The 16,331-nt window shown below is 59.7% G+C and overlaps 1 protein-coding gene across 1 annotated transcript in view; it reads right to left on the bottom strand.

Moving 5' to 3' along the window:
• Positions 1-353: 353 nt before the first annotated feature.
• Positions 354-16,331, bottom strand: part of LOC146869449 (E3 ubiquitin-protein ligase TRIM39-like) — a 170,419-nt gene continuing 154,441 nt past the window's right edge. The window contains exon 7 of the mRNA XM_085599850.1: positions 354-2,512. Within this exon, the coding sequence (XP_085455976.1) occupies positions 1,932-2,512 (581 nt within the window). The 3' untranslated portion in view covers positions 354-1,931. The remainder of the gene's footprint in view (positions 2,513-16,331) is intronic.

Below are 16,331 nucleotides of genomic sequence, written 5' to 3'. Positions count from 1 at the left end.
CGTTTCTGCAATAAACATGACAAAACCAACATTCACAAAGCCAAAAGGCCGGCGGCCAGCACTGTACCTATTGGCTTTCTCAATGCTTGTTCTCTGTTGTTTCTGTAGTCCCCTCTTTACTGGCCTTCGTACATGATTTTAAGTCTTGCACAGAGATGGCTGTACCGGTCTTGCCAGCCTCTTGTATTCAAGCAATATACAAGTAAAGAATACATATAGATGGTGAAAAGCTTCATAGATTGGTCTATTTTTCCCTCATTCATATCTTGCTTCTGCTGCAGCTTACAACATAGTGGAATCGGTCGGCCCACTTCAGCCTCACAACGGCCTCATATGAAGCATTCACACGGTTCTACTGTGGTTGTTCCTTTGAAAATGAAACTTTATTGCTATAATTCGGGCGTCGTAGTCAGGCCGCTGCATGTTTTTTTTGTTTCTTATATTTGTGGCATATGCTGGCAATACAAAAAGTAACAAAAGATAAAAACACATGCGTTTATCAAAACTTTACATGGCAAAGCACATCAAGAACTCTGCAAAGAGCGTCTTCCTCAACTTGAAACTAAGTACTGTACAAAATAAAACCCTTCATCCCACCCAAGGACCTCGAGCAAGCGACTCAATCACTGGTGGTGTCTAGACTCGACTACGGTAACGCAGTCCTCACAGGTACAGCAAAAACCCACTTCCACCCCTCAGAACAACCCTCAACGCAGCAGCCAGAAAGGTCACCGGAATTAAGAAATATGATCACATCTCCCCCGCACTCCGAGAACTAAAATGACTCACGGTTGAAATGCGTGCCCGCTTCAGAACTGCCTGCCTCACGCACAAAGCCCTGCACACAGGGAAACCAGACTACCTGGCCTCCAAACTCAAACAAGTCGGCCAGACAAGGAACCTCAGGAGCACCAACACTCTACTCCTCCTCCCCCTGAAATCACGCAAACAAAAAAACGCAGCCCGCTCCTTCGCTGGAAACGCACCCAAAATCCAGAACTCCATTCCTGTCCATATTAGGACTACCCCCTCCTTTGTAAGATTCAAAAGACAGCTCAAAGACCTCTTCCTTGAGCGCTCTCTCCCGTACCGACAGCTACCGTCCGCAAGCCAAAGCGCACCGCAGGGCACTATTAGTGGGACATTAAGTCTTCTACCTCCTGCGCCTTCACCACCCCGGACTTTATCCTGCCTCACTACAGGAGGTCGAGTCAAAGTCAACAGGCGCACAACGGGAATACTACCAGACATCCATGCATTCAGGATCTACCTCGCGCTGAGACTGTCAAAACGCCCTGAGCCAGCATACATACTTTTTGCCAGACTGTATGACTAACGTGACAAATGTTGTAAAGCGCTCCGATACCGTCGGGTCTCGCTATATAAAACTCCTAAACTAAATCAATGTAAGAACTATTGGCTTTGCCTATGCTTGTTTTTCCATAGCTGCTAAGTGACACCGTGTCATATGTGACACCTTCAGCCAATGCTGATGTATTACCCAATATCACTTTGTGTGCTGCTTTCTTTGAGCCTGTAAAAGGAAACTACATGTCCCATAATGCAATTTGCTGGTAAGTTCTGAATAAAACCTAAGACTTCCCAGCAATGTTAGACAAGGCTTTTTGCAGCTGGGTTCTTGTTTCAGTCATGCACGTTTGCTCGCTCTTCTCTCCTCCTTCCTAAATAAGTAACATTACGTCACATCGCCAATCGTTTTGTGTCATCTAGGGACTGACTCACTCCTTCCCTCAGTGTTTATGAGGGAAGGAGGCCCTCGGGCGACAGAAGTCAGTCTCTGTGGGAGCAGGTCTGTTGTCTCTTCCTCAGCTGCTCCCTGCAGGGCACATACACCGAGTTTGTGTTTGCAGTTCTATATGGCGCGAACACGACTGAGCACCAGTTCCATTACACAGCGCTCCTTTCCCTGGTTACAGCGCTCTCTCACCTGCGCTGCAGACACTCTCTTCACTCCCCCCTGTCCCCGGCAGGACCCGCAGCGCCCCCGCATTCCTCCCTCCATCCTTGAGACCTGGCATGAAGTAGGGCCGCAGGGTGGGGGGGAAGGAGGCCCCGGAGAAGGTGAAGAGCAGAGACCGGTCAGTCACATTGTACACCGAGAGCCTGCTCGCCTCATAGTCCAGGAAGAGACCCACAGCCGTGGGGGGCGCACGGGGGGCCAGGAGGGTGGAGGGGGAGGTGGCAGCTTTGTATTCACCATCTCTGAGCAACACTCTCCAGCATCCATCCTCAGGTGATGCTGTGATCTCCCCCTTCCTGCTCGCAGCCTCGTCACACACCCCCAGGTACCAGCCCGTCTTGCCCCCCACCTCCACCTCCCAGTAATGCCTCCCGGAGCTCAGCCTCTCCCTCCCCAGGACAATGATGTATTTCGTGAATCTCTGGTCCGTGTGGGGCCGACCCTGGTCTGTGTCTCCCAGCCTCACGCTCCTTCCGTCCTCGGACAGGACAAGCCAGGGATGAGCGGTGTCCGGGTCCAGGGTCACCGCAGCTGCAGGAGAGAGAAGCAGAGGTCAGAGGTCATCAACCACTCCTAGTAGTAACAATAACTCACCCAGCCACGGAGGACCCACAGGCAGGCACTCACAACCAGTGCTAAGTGCCGGGATTGTCATCAGGGGCCACTGCAGCTGGCGCCACACACTGCCCCTGGCAGCGCCGTCACTGAAAGGAACAACACAACTACACCCATCACACGCCTACAAACACCACTACAACCATCACACGCCGACAAGCACCACTACAACCATCACACGCCTACAAGCACCACTACAACCATCACACGCCTACAAACACCACTACAACCATCACACGCCTACAAGTGTGACAAACCGCATTATACCAGGCCTAAGAGTGCTAGGGCGGCAGGTGATAGTCATAATGTATATTGAATGAATAAATGATTGCTGTTGTGGTCATCTCGAAATTAGCCAGACCGCATGCGCAAACTGTCACAAGCGCCGGTGTGCCGCTGCAGAGTACCGGAAACCACACGCTCAAATTAAGCACTCTACAAACAGACAGGCCTTGCACTATCCGTCTGGCTTCTTTACCAGAAATAAATAGCTCTAATACTGGAAGAAAGAAAAGACACAAGCCAGCTCTGGAGAGGAGTCCGAGTGGCAGAGTCTGTGGCTCTGCACTGCCGGGCTCTGAAGCACCAAGTGCCTGGTTCTAGACTGCCGGGCTCTGAAGCACCCAATGCCTGGTTCTAGACTGCCGGGCTCTGAAGCAGCCAGTGCCTGGTTCTAGACTGCCGGGCTCTGAAGCAGCCAGTGCCTGGTTCTAGACTGCCGGGCTCTGAAGCACCCAATGCCTGGTTCTAGACTACCGGGCTCTGAAGCAGCCAGTGCCTGGTTCTAGACTACCGGGCACTAAAGCAGCCAGTGCCTGGTTCTAGACTGCCGAGCTCTAAAGCAGCCAATGCCTGGTTCTAGACTGCCGGGCTCTGAAGCAGCCAGTGCCTGGTTCTAGACTGCCGGGCTCTGAAGCAGCCAGTGCCTGGTTCTAGACTGCCGGGCTCTGAAGCAGCCAGTGCCTGGTTCTAGACTGCCGGGCTCTGAAGCACCAAGTGCCTGGTTCTAGACTGCCGGGCTCTGAAGCACCCAGTGCCTGGTTCTAGACTGCCGGGCTCTGAAGCACCCAGTGCCTGGTTCTAGACTGCCGGGCTCTGAAGCACCCAGTGCCTGGTTCTAGACTGCCGGGCTCTGAAGCAGCCAGTGCCTGGTTCTAGACTGCCGGGCTCTGAAGCACCCAATGCCTGGTTCTAGACTGCCGGGCTCTGAAGCACCCAATGCCTGGTTCTAGACTACCGGGCTCTGAAGCAGCCAGTGCCTGGTTCTAGACTACCGGGCTCTGAAGCAGCCAGTGCCTGGTTCTAGACTGCCGAGCTGGTTCAAGAATGCCGGGCTGGTTCTAGACTGCCGGGCTCTGAAGCAGCCAGTGCCTGGTTCTAGACTGCCCGGCTCTGAAGCAGCCAGTGCCTGGTTCTAGACTGCCCAGCTCTGAAGCAGCCAGTGCCTGGTTCTAGACTGCCAGGCTCTGAAGCAGCCAGTGCCTGGTTCTGGACTGCCGGGTTCTGAAGCACCCAGTGCCTGGTTCTAGACTGTCGGTTCTAGGCTCTAGCATTGCTGGAAAACGTTACATACCTCAAGAATAACTGTATACAAAATGTAAGTAAACAGGTTCCCAATTTAATCAGCATAAGTAACTAATTTAAATTAATGTAAGTGTATGCCACTAATTAAATGAAAGCTATTTACAAAGTGTGAGAACGGCCTCGTGGCGTGGGCCCTCCCGACCAGCAAGTTACACTACAACCACGCCGAACCTCGTGGACACGGCCTTCCGGCTCCCGTGGACCAACATCCCGAGGGCCGACCAGATCCCCAACACGCATGCCTGGCCGAGGGAGAGCGAAACACCCCAACCGAGACCAGACCGAGAGGCACCGACCCTGCCACACCTCTCGTCTCTTCCCCGAGGGAGGTTTCGATCGACCCCCAGGCCCCCGATGAGCGGGCGCCTCGCCTGCTGGGCGTCTGGAGTCCCTCCCGGACACACCTGAACAGATCAAGGTGCCGAGCGACAGGAAACCCCCACACACCGCCCCCAGACCCCTCTCTGCGAGGACTCCGGACTTCAAAGAGGAGGGGGAGTATAACAAGGGGTGCTGAAGGGACGGGAGGCAGAGAAGACCTGGACTGACGAGAGCCTGCGGACTTGGTCGCGGCTCGATTGCTCCCCGAACAGAAGAACGCTACCCGAACTCTGAACCACCTGAGCCCTGCGGACGCTGTCGCGGCTCCCCGAACTCCGAACCATCTGAGCCCTGCTGACGCTGTCGCGGCTCCCCGAACTCTGAACCATCTGAGCCCTGCTGACGCTGTCGCGGCTCCCCGAACTCTGAACGATCTGAGCCCTGCTGACGCCGTCGCGGCTCCCTGAACTAAGAACCTCCGGTGCCTGCTGAGTGACTCGCGGCCCGCTCCTCCAAGAGAATCGGCAGAGATCGCCGAGAGAAGCAACATCCCCTCAGCTCGAGGATTGAGAGCTGGGCGCCGGATACCTCGCAGAGACCCTGATTGAAAGACTGTCCCGCTACCCCTTTTCCCCCCATCACAAGATCATTGCCGCCTGTGGCCTTAATTCTGCACCTGCCTGCCGGATCATAAAGATCCCTGATAACCACCGATAAAAGCATATTATCTTACAACGAATTACTGTGTGGTGTCCCTCTATCCGAAGAAGAGAGTAAGCGTAGCGTGTGCGATCCTAGGTACGAGACCCTTCCAGGAAGGGCCTCCCTGCTCTTGCTCGGCCTAACTGTGGGTAAGGTGGGCCTCCGGGTGGTCAGGAACGCATTCCGCAGCCTCCCCGGGGAACGCTTTCCAACATTTGGTGGCAGGCGACGGGATCCCAGCCAACACCTAGAGATCGTACAGTAGACGGCGTACGCACTACCAAGAAGAATGGAAGGAGAAACTTCCCTAGGTGCCGCAGGCACCAACCCGAGCACGGCATTCCAAAAGGACCAGTTAGAACATTATACGCACCGAGAACTGAAACAATTTTGCAAAGACTTTGGAATCGCTACCACCGGACTAAGCACGAAAGAGAGCTTCCAGGGGGCATTAAAAACATGGGTCGAGGCGGAAACTCCCCAGACACAAACAGAAGGAGAGCCTCCCAACGAACCACGAAGCAACCCGGGGAGGAACGGCGCCCCCGAGAGGGGCCTATCCCCAGAGGAACTAGCGGACCGAGAAAGAGATCGCCACCACGAACTAGAACTAGCAAAATTAAAAATCGAAGGAGAGCTAAAACTGGCTGAGAAAAAACTGGCGGTGGAACAGTTACGCCTACAAGGAGAACTAGAGGAAAAGAAACGACAGAGAGAGCACGACGAAAAAAAACTCCAACTAGAGCACGAACGTAGCCTAAAAGAAATCAAGCTCAAGGCTAGGAAGGAGGAGGCCCGACCCTCGGGAACACAACCCATCTCCTCCACCGTGGAACCAAAGGTCCACATCCCCAAGGATGTGGTAAAAGAATACTATAAGAACGACGATATTCAGCAATGGTTCAAGGCCTACGAAGTCGCCATGACCTCCCACCGATTCCCGCAGAAAGACTGGGGGGCTGGGCTGTGGGGCCGCTTCCTGAGCGAGGGGAGAGATACCCTGCTGGACCTGCCCTCCACCGTGATGAACTCCTATAGTCACATGAAAGAGGCTCTAGTAGCCAGATATGGGCTCACCCCTGAAATGTACCGGCAACGGTTTAGAGACTGCAAAAAGATACCCGGTACCACCTGGGTGGAGTACGTGAACTTCTACAGCCGGGCCTTGGACGGGTGGATCAAGGGCAGCAAGGTCTCCACCTTTGAGGAGCTGTTCGACCTAATCGCATGGGAACACTTGTCCGCTAATTGCTTCGTAGAGCTACGCCAGCACCTCCTGGACAGCAAACTCACAGACCCTCGAAAACTGGCCGTCGAGGCTGACCGATGGGTGAACACCCGGCCTCCCAGGGCCCCGTGGGAGACTACGGTCGCCACAGTCAGGGACCCCCCCGCCAGAGGGGCGGAGGGAATCAAGGCCGTCAACGGGAGCTCCCGGGCGGACCCCCGCTCAGCCCTCCCAGAGGACCATCTCCGCCCTTTCCAGCTCCACCTCCGGCCAGCACCGGGCCACCAGGGAGGCCGGGGCCCCGAGTGAGGATCACCTGTTTTCGCTGCCAACAGACCGGACACTATGCCAGAGACCCTCAGTGTCCCCTGTACCAGCGGTCCACCACAACAACCCCGCCGGCTCGACAGATGGCCTCCGTAGCCCTGGGGGAAGAGATAGAAGACTCCGAGGAATGGGAACCAGCCGCCATGGACTTGGTCTCCCTAGGGGACCGGGAGATGGTCCCCGGAACGTCCCTGCCCGCCAATACGAAGAAGTACCGACAGCAGGTGACGGTCAACGGTCACCGCATCGAGGGCCTCCGGGACACGGGGGCGAGTGTCACGGCGGTTCATTGTCACCTGATCTCCGAAGATCAGATTCTGCCTGGCGCCTTTTGCCCCGTTATATCCTCAGACAATTCCGAGAACCTCTGCCGGATGGCCCTAGTCCCCTTCGAATGGGGGGGTGGGGGGGGGGGGAGTCACCGGCAAGTTAAAGGTGGCGGTCCGAACCTCCCAGCCCGTGGACTGCCTCCTGGGCAACGACCTTGAGAACTCCCCGTGGGGACAAGTGGAACGGAGAGCCCATCTCGAGATGATGGGCCTACCCGAATGGGTATGCGCCACCACGCGCTCAATGACTCTCAGGCCGCCTCCCTCCGAGGGGGAAGGGGCCCTGCCGCTAGACACCACCACCACCCCCGAGATCCAGAATACACCACCCAGAGGCTAACGACCCCCTTCTGGACGAGCCGACCGCTCCCGACGAAGGGTCAGTGCCTTCCGACCCCGAAACCCTGACCCACCTCGAGGGCTTGCCAGAACTGGCCCAGTGGCCCTGCGAAGGGGGCCCCTCCCTTGAAGAGTTCTGCCAAGAACAATCCACCTGCCCGTCCCTCATCGGACCCCAACAACAGGCCGAGGCCCAAGCAGCTGGCGACCCGACTGGCACCCACTGGATATACTGGGAGGACGGCCTCCTGTACAGCGAACAGAAGTCGGCCGAGTTGGGATCGGCCCGGGTACTGGTGGTACCCCTACGCTTCCGAAGTCTCCTCCTGGGCCTGGCCCATGATGTACCTCTGGCCGGACACTTAGGCCAAGATAAGACCTACCAACGACTCGTCACCCACTTCTATTGGCCCAAGATGCGAGCAAATGTGGAGGCCCACTGCAAGTCCTGCCCCACGTGCCAGGCCAGCGGAAAGAGTGGGGGCAAGCGCAAGGCTCCGCTACAACCCTTCCCCGTCGTCAGTACCCCTTTTGAGCGGGTAGGAATCGACATTGTGGGACCGCTGGACCCCAAGACCGCCCAGGGCCACCGGTTCATCCTCGTCCTAGTGGATCATGCCACCCTTTACCCCGAAGCCATCCCTCTCCGCACCGTGACGGCCCCTGTGGTAGGCCGGGCCTTGATGGGGGATCTTCTCCCGCATGGGGTTCCCCCACGAAGTCATGAGTGACCGGGGTACGAACTTTATCTCCCGATATATGAAGTCCCTCTGGCAGCAGTGCGGAGTATCGTACAAATTCACCACCCCGTACCACCCCCAAGGAGACGGACTAGTCGAGCGCTTTAACAAAACGCTGAAAGGAATGATCATGGGCCTCGAGGAACCCCTACGCCGGAGGTGGGACGTCCTCTTCCCATGTCTCCTGTTCGCCTACCGGGAGGTTCCCCAAAAATCCCTGGGATTCAGCCCATTCGAACTACTATATGGGCACCCCGTCCGAGGACCCCTGAGCCTGGTCAAGGAGGGGTGGGAAACAACCCCCCGGGGGACCCCCCCGGATGTGTTCCGATACATCTTGGCGCTCCGCAACCAGACCCGAAAATTCAGAGAACTCGCAGAAGCGAACCTCGAGGCCAGTCAGGAAGAAATGAAGCGCTGGTATGACCAGAATGCCACGCTGGTCGAGTTTCAGCCGGGCCAACAAGTCTGGGTCATGGCCCCGGTGAGACCCTGCGCTCTCCAAGATAAAAGGACTGGGCCCTTCAAGGTGGTCGAGCGGAAGAGCCAAGTCACATATCTCATCGATATGCAGTCCCCGCGGAACCCCCTCCGGGTTCTCCACGTGAACCGCCTCAAACCTCACTTTGTACGGACCGAATTAAGTTTACTCCTGGCCACCGACGATGGGGCCGAAGAAGACACCGAGCCCCTTCCAGACCCCCTGGGGGCGAAAGAAACCGATGGATCCGTGGAGGGAGTGAAACTGTCAACCGCCCTCATAGCCCAACAGACCGACGACTGCCGCCAGCTACTAGGGCAGTTTGCGGATCTCTTCTCCCTGACCCCCGGGGTCACCAACTGGTGTGTCCACGACGTGAACACCGGAGACAGCCCGCCAGTGAGACATCGGGCCTACCGGGTCCCTGATCGGGTCCGAACCTGCATCCAGACCGAGGTGGCAAAGATGTTAGACCTCGGGGTGATCGAACCCTCCGACAGCCCCTGGGCCAGCCCGGTAGTCCTGGTTCCGAAAGAGACTACCCCGGGTGTTGCCCCCGAGCTGAGGTTTTGCGTGGACTACCGAGGCCTCAATGTGGTCACCCGAGCGGACGCTCACCCTATCCCCCGTGCCGACAAACTCATTGACCACCTTGGGGCCGCTCGCTACCTCAGCACCTTCGACCTGACCAGTGGGTACTGGCAGATTGCCCTCACCGAGGGAGCCAAGGAGCGCTCCGCCTTCTCCACCCCGGATGGGCACTACCGCTTTAGGGTGATGCCGTTCGGAATGAAGAATGCCCCGGCCACCTTCCAGCGGCTGGTGAACAGGGTCCTGTCCGGACTAGAGGGGTTCAGCGCAGCATACCTCGACGACATAACGGTCTTCAGTTCCCAATGGGCCGAGCACCTCCAGCACCTCCGTCAAGTCCTGCTGGCTCTGCGCCGGGCCGGCCTCACCATCAAAGCTAGCAAATGTCAAATTGGGCACGGCTCCGTAACCTATCTGGGGCACCAGGTGGGAAGTGGGCAGGTCGCCCCCCTCCAGCCGAAGATCGACGCCATCTTGTCCTGGGAACCCCCTGCAACCCAAACGGAAGTCCGAGCCTTCCTGGGCCTCACCGGCTACTACCGAAGGTTTATTAAGAACTATGGCAGCATCGCAGGCCCTCTCACAGAACTAACCTCCAAAAAACACCCCAAGAAGGTACACTGGACTCCCTCCTGCCAGAAGGCGTTCGACACCCTAAAGGCCGCAATGTGCGCGGCGCCAGTGCTCAAAGCACCCGACTACGCCCGGGAGTTTGTGGTCCAGACGGACGCCTCGGAACACGGCATCGGGGCAGTCCTCTCCTAGTTCGACGACAAGGGCATAGATCGGCCCATAGCCTTCATCAGCCGAAGGTTACTGCCCCGGGAACAGCGGTGGAGCACAATTGAACGAGAGACGTTCGCAGTAGTCTGGGCCCTCAAAAAGCTACGGCCCTACCTGTTCGGAACACACTTCCGAGTGCAAACAGATCATCGACCCCTGCGGTGGTTGATGCAGATGCGAGGGGAAACCCCAAGCTGCTACGCTGGTCCATCTCTCTCCAGGGGATGGATTTCACTGTGGAACATCGCCCCGGGACTGACCACGCCAACGCGGACGGCCTGTCCTGATTCTTCCGCTTCAGCGAGGAGAACTCCCAAGTGGATGGGTAGTTCTCCTTGCCTTTCAGCTGGGGGGGGGCATGTGTGAGACCGTCCTCGTGGCGTGGGCCCTCCCGACCAGCAAGTTACACTACAACCACGCCGAACCTCGTGGACACGGCCTTCCGGCTCCCGTGGACCAACATCCCGAGGGCCGACCAGATCCCCAACACGCATGCCTGGCCGAGGGAGAGCGAAACCCCCCAACCCAGACCAGACCGAGAGGCGCCGACCCTGCCACACCTCTGGTCTCTTCCCGAGGGAGGTTTCGATCGACCCCCAGGCCCCCGGTGAGCGGGCGCCTCGCCTGCTGGGCGTCTGGAGTCCCTCCCGGACACACCTGAACAGATCAAGGGGCCGAGCGTCAGGAAACCCCGACACACCGCCCCCAGGCACCAGACCCCTCTCTGCGAGGACTCCGGACTTTAAAGAGGAGGGGGAGTATAACAAGGGGTGCTGAAGGGACGGGAGGCAGAGAAGACCTGGACTGACGAGAGCCTGCGGACTTGGTCGCGGCTCGATCGCTCCCCGAACAGAAGAACGCTACCCGAACTCTGAACCACCTGAGCCCTGCGGATGCTGTCGCGGCTCCCCGAACTCCGAACCATCTGAGCCCTGCTGACGCTGTCGCGGCTCCCCGAACTCTGAACCATCTGAGCCCTGCTGACGCTGTCGCGGCTCCCCGAACTCTGAACCATCTGAGCCCTGCTGACGCTGTCGCGGCTCCCCGAACTCTGAACCATCTGAGCCCTGCTGACGCCGTCGCGGCTCCCTATACTAAGAACCTCCGGTGCCTGCTGAGTGACTCGCGGCCCGCTCCTCCAAGAGAATCGGCAGAGATCGCCGAGAGAAGCAACATCCCCTCAGCTCGAGGATTGAGAGCTGGGCGCCGGATACCTCGCAGAGACCCCGATTGAAAGACTGTCCCGCTACCCCTTTTCCCCCCATCACAAGATCATTGCCGCCTGTGGCCTTAATTCTGCACCTGCCTGCCGGATCATAAAGATCCCGGATAACCACCGATAAAAGCATATTATCTTACAACGAATTACTGTGTGGTGTCCCTCTATCCGAAGAAGAGAGTAAGCGTAGCGTGTGCGATCCTAGGTACGAGACCCTTCCAGGAAGGGCCTCCCTGCTCTTGCTCGGCCTAACTCTGGGTAAGGTGGGCCTCCGGGTGGTCAGGAACGCATTCCGCAGCCTCCCCGGGGAACGCTTTCCAACACAAAGAGTTCAAGAAGAATGGGGACCCCTCAGCGCACCCGACCTCTCGTCTTCACACCACTGTTCCAAGATTCTACCCATCATCCCCTCGTTTCCTGAGGCTGTGCAGAGTGAGGAGGGCAGTGCAGAGTGTGGAGGGCAGTGCAGAGTGTGGAGGGCAGTGCAGAGTGTGAAGGGCTGTGTGGAGGGCAGGGATGAGTGTGGTGGGATGGGTGTGGAGGGATGGGTGTGGAGGGATGGGTGTGGAGGGATGGGTGTGGAGGGATGGGTGTGGAGGGCAGTGCAGAGGGCGGAGGGCTGTGCAGAGGGCGGAGGGCTGTGCAGAGGGCGGAGGGCTGTGCAGAGGGCGGAGGGCTGTGCAGAGGGCGGAGGGCTGTGCAGAGGGCCGAGGGCTGTGCAGAGGGCCGAGGGCTGTGCAGAGGGCCGAGGGCTGTGCAGAGGGCCGAGGGCCGTGCAGAGGGCCGAGGGCCGTGCAGAGTGTGGAGGGCAGTGCAGAGTGTGGAGGGCAGTGCAGAGTGTGGAGGGCAGTGCAGAGTGTGGAGGGCAGAGCAGAGAGGGCTGTGCAAAGGGCGGAGGGCTGTGCAGGGGGTGGAGGGCTGTGCAGGGGGTGGAGGGCTGTGCAGGGGGTGGAGGGCCGTGCAGAGCGTGGAGGGCCGTGCAGAGCGTGGAGGGCCGTGCAGAGCGTGGAGGGCCGTGCAGAGCGTGGAGGGCCGTGCAGAGAGTGGAGGGCCGTGAGGCCGTGCAGAGAGTGGAGGGCCGTGAGGCCGTGCAGAGAGTGGAGGGCCGTGCAGAGAGTGGAGGGCCGTGCAGAGAGTGGAGGGCCGTGCAGAGAGTGGAGGGCCGTGCAGAGAGTGGAGGGCCCTGAGGCCGTGCAGAGAGTGGAGGGCCGTGCAGAGAGTGGAGGGCCGTGCAGAGAGTGGAGGGCCGTGCAGAGAGTGGAGGGCCGTGCAGAGAGTGGAGGGCCGTGCAGAGCGTGGAGGGCCGTGCAGAGCGTGGAAGGTAGTGCAGAGCGTGGAGGGCTGTGTTCAGGGCTGTGCAGAGTGTGGAAGGTAGTGCAGAGCGTGGAGGGCCGTGCAGAGAGTGGAGGGCCGTGAGGCCGTGCAGAGAGTGGAGGGCCGTGAGGCCGTGCAGAGAGTGGAGGGCCGTGCAGAGAGTGGAGGGCCGTGCAGAGAGTGGAGGGCCGTGCAGAGCGTGGAGGGCCGTGCAGAGCGTGGAGGGCCGTGCAGAGAGTGGAGGGCCGTGAGGCCGTGCAGAGAGTGGAGGGCCGTGCAGAGCGTGGAGGGCCGCGCAGAGCGTGGTGGGCCGCGCAGAGCGTGGTGGGCCGTGCAGAGCGTGGTGGGCCGTGCAGAGAGTGGTGGGCCGTGCAGAGCGTGGAGGGCCGTGCAGAGCGTGGTGGGCCGTGCAGAGCGTGGAGGGCCGTGCAGAGCGTGGAGGGCTCTGCAGAGCGTGGAGGGCTCTGCAGAGCGTGGAGGGCTCTGCAGAGCGTGGAGGGCTCTGCAGAGCATGGAGGGCAGTGCAGAGCATGGAGGGCACTGCTGAGAGGGCACTGCTGAGAGGGCACTGCTGAGAGGGCAGTGCAGAGTGTGGAGGGCACTGCTGAGAGGGCAGTGCAGAGTGTGGAGGGCAGTGCTGAGAGGGCACTGCAGAGTGTGGAGGGCACTGCTGAGAGGGCAGTGCAGAGTGTGGAGGGCAGTGCAGAGTGTGGAGGGCAGTGCAGAGTGTGGAGGGCAGTGCGGAGGGCAGTGCAGAGCGTGGAGGACAGTGCAGAGCGTGGAAGGTAGTGCAGAGCGTGGAAGGTAGTGCAGAGCGTGGAGGGCTGTGCAGAGCGTGGAGGGCACTGCAGAGCGTGGAGGGCACTGCAGAGCGTGGAGGGCACTGCAGAGCGTGGAGGGCACTGCAGAGCGTGGAGGGCACTGCAGAGCGTGGAGGGCACTGCTGAGAGGGCAGTGCAGAGTGTGGAGGGCAGTGCTGAGAGTGCACTGCTGAGAGGGCAGTGCAGAGTGTGGAGGGCAGTGCAGAGCGCGGAGGGCAGTGCAGAGCGTGGAGGGCCGCGCAGAGCGTGGAGGGCCGCGCAGAGCGTGGAGGGCAGTGCAGAGCGTGGAGGGCACTGCAGAGCGTGGAGGGCACTGCAGAGCGTGGAGGGCACTGCAGAGCGTGGAGGGCACTGCAGAGAGGGCAGTGCAGAGCGTGGAGGGCAGTGCAGAGTGTGGAGGGCAGTGCGGAGGGCAGTGCAGAGCGTGGAGGACAGTGCAGAGCGTGGAAGGTAGTGCAGAGCGTGGAAGGTAGTGCAGAGCGTGGAGGGCCGTGCAGAGCGTGGAGGGCCGTGCAGAGCGTGGAGGGCCGTGCAGAGCGTGGAGGGCCGTGCAGAGCGTGGAGGGCACTGCAGAGCGTGGAGGGCACTGCAGAGCGTGGAGGGCACTGCAGAGCGTGGAGGGCACTGCAGAGCGTGGAGGGCACTGCTGAGAGGGCAGTGCAGAGTGTGGAGGGCACTGCTGAGAGTGCACTGCTGAGAGGGCAGTGCAGAGTGTGGAGGGCAGTGCAGAGTGTGGAGGGCAGTGCGGAGGGCAGTGCAGAGCGCGGAGGGCAGTGCAGAGCGCGGAGGGCCGCGCAGAGCGCGGAGGGCCGCGCAGAGCGTGGAGGGCCGCGCAGAGCGTGGAGGGCCGCGCAGAGCGTGGAGGGCCGCGCAGAGCGTGGAGGGCACTGCAGAGCGTGGAGGGCACTGCAGAGCGTGGAGGGCACTGCAGAGCGTGGAGGGCACTGCAGAGCGTGGAGGGCACTGCTGAGAGGGCAGTGCAGAGTGTGGAGGGCTGTGCAGAGTGCGGAGGGCTGTGCAGAGTGCGGAGGGCTGTGCAGAGTGCGGAGGGCAGTGCAGAGTGCGGAGGGCAGTGCAGAGTGCGGAGGGCAGTGCAGAGCGCCGAGGGCAGTGCAGAGCGCCGAGGGCAGTGCAGAGCGCGGAGGGCAGTGCAGAGCGCGGAGGGCAGTGCAGAGCGCGGAGGGCAGTGCAGAGCGCGGAGGGCAGTGCAGAGCGCGGAGGGCAGTGCAGAGCGCGGAGGGCAGTGCAGAGTGCGGAGGGCAGTGCAGAGTGCGGAGGGCAGTGCTGAGAGGGCACTGCTGAGAGGGCAGTGCAGAGTGTGGAGGGCAGTGTGGAGGGCAGTGCGGAGGGCCGTGCAGAGTGTGGAGAGCAGTGCAGAGTGTGGAGGGCTGTGCAGGGTGTGGAGGGCTGTGCAGGGTGTGGAGGGCTGTGCAGGGTGTGGAGGGCTGTGCAGGGCGTGGAGGGCTGTGCAGGGCGTGGAGGGCTGTGCAGGGCGTGGAGGGCTGTGCAGGGCGTGGAGGGCTGTGCAGGGCGTGGAGGGCTGTGCAGGGCGTGGAGGGCTGTGCAGAGCGTGGAGGGCTGTGCAGAGCGTGGAGGGCTGTGCAGAGCGTGGAGGGCTGTGCAGAGCGTGAAGGGCTGTGCAGAGCGTGAAGGGCTGTGCAGAGCGTGAAGGGCTCTGCAGAGTGTGGAGGGCTCTGCAAAGTGTGGAGGAGGGCAGTGCAGAGTGTGGATGGCAGTGCAGAGTGTGGAGGGCAGTGCAGAGTGTGGTGGTTTGTAATCTGGGAAAGTGTGCAGAGGTTTGAGGGCTGTTTATTTATTTCATTACAATGTTATCTAGCATGAAAAAGCCCCACATTTGTACCCGAGTAGTTCACATATGAACAGATGCTACTGCATTCAAGCAGTTTACTAAAGAACATTACATGGGTTAAGAACAGCAACAAATTACACAATTACATCAGCTTAAATAGACGAATTACGCATGAGCAGAGTTACTGAATTATCTAGAAATGCGGAGGCTGCCAAGCAAAACACAAAACTTAAAGAAGACAAGACCGTATAGTGTGGAAGGTTGTGCAGAGCGAGGAGGTTTGTGCTCTGAAGGAAGTGTGCAGAGCTTTGAGGACTGGGCAGAGTCCGATACCGCCGGGTCTAGCCAGCGCTATATAAAACTCTTCAAATAAATAAAGAGTGTGGCTTTTACAGAGAGTGAAGGAGGTAAAGAGTGAAGACCGGTGGGTTGTTGTGAGTGCGGTAGGCTGTGCAGAGAGTGGAAGGCTGTTCTGAGTGCGGTGGGCTGTGCAGAGAGTGGAGGGCTGTTCTGAGTGTGGAGGGCTGTACAGAGTGGAGGGCTGTGCAGAGAGTGGAGGGCTGTGCAGAGAGTGGAGGGCTGTGCAGAGAGTGGAGGGCTGTGGAGAGAGTGGAGGGCTGTGGAGAGAGTGGAGGGCTGTGGAGAGAGTGGATGTTAGACAGGCCACATGAGGGGCTTGCTCCCTCCCCGCATGACAAGGCCCAAGCCCCGGCCCTCCAGGTGTGACCCGCAGAAACAACCCGCACCCCGTCTCCAGACGGTACTCCTGCCCCCGGACATCTATGTATCATGGGGCCGACCCACTCCCGGCTCCCCCGGCCGGACCAGCCGCCATCTTGGACACTGCACCACGAGGCCGCGTGGCCTCAGCTCGACCCTAACCCTGGGCCTGGCCAGGCCCCGCCATCCCGGCACCACCATCCACCCAGGAGGTGAACGGACCACTTGGAAGGTCGATGGGAGAAAGGAAGTATCGATGGCTCTCCCCCGCCAGGTGCCGCTCGCCCTCCAGCTCCCCCAGGCGCTGGTTCCACCCCCTGCTGGGTGTCTGGACTCCCTCATCCCGGACCTCCCGACCTCCAAGTGCGAGGGTCCGGACATCAAAGGGCGCCAGACCTATAACTAGGGCAGCTCCAGAACAGGAAG

Source organism: Triturus cristatus, chromosome 1_1 (genome assembly GCF_964204655.1).
Source record: "Triturus cristatus chromosome 1_1, aTriCri1.1, whole genome shotgun sequence".
In the NCBI taxonomy this organism is placed as follows: Eukaryota; Metazoa; Chordata; class Amphibia; order Caudata; family Salamandridae; genus Triturus; species Triturus cristatus.
This window is presented reverse-complemented; position numbering and strand designations above follow the sequence as displayed.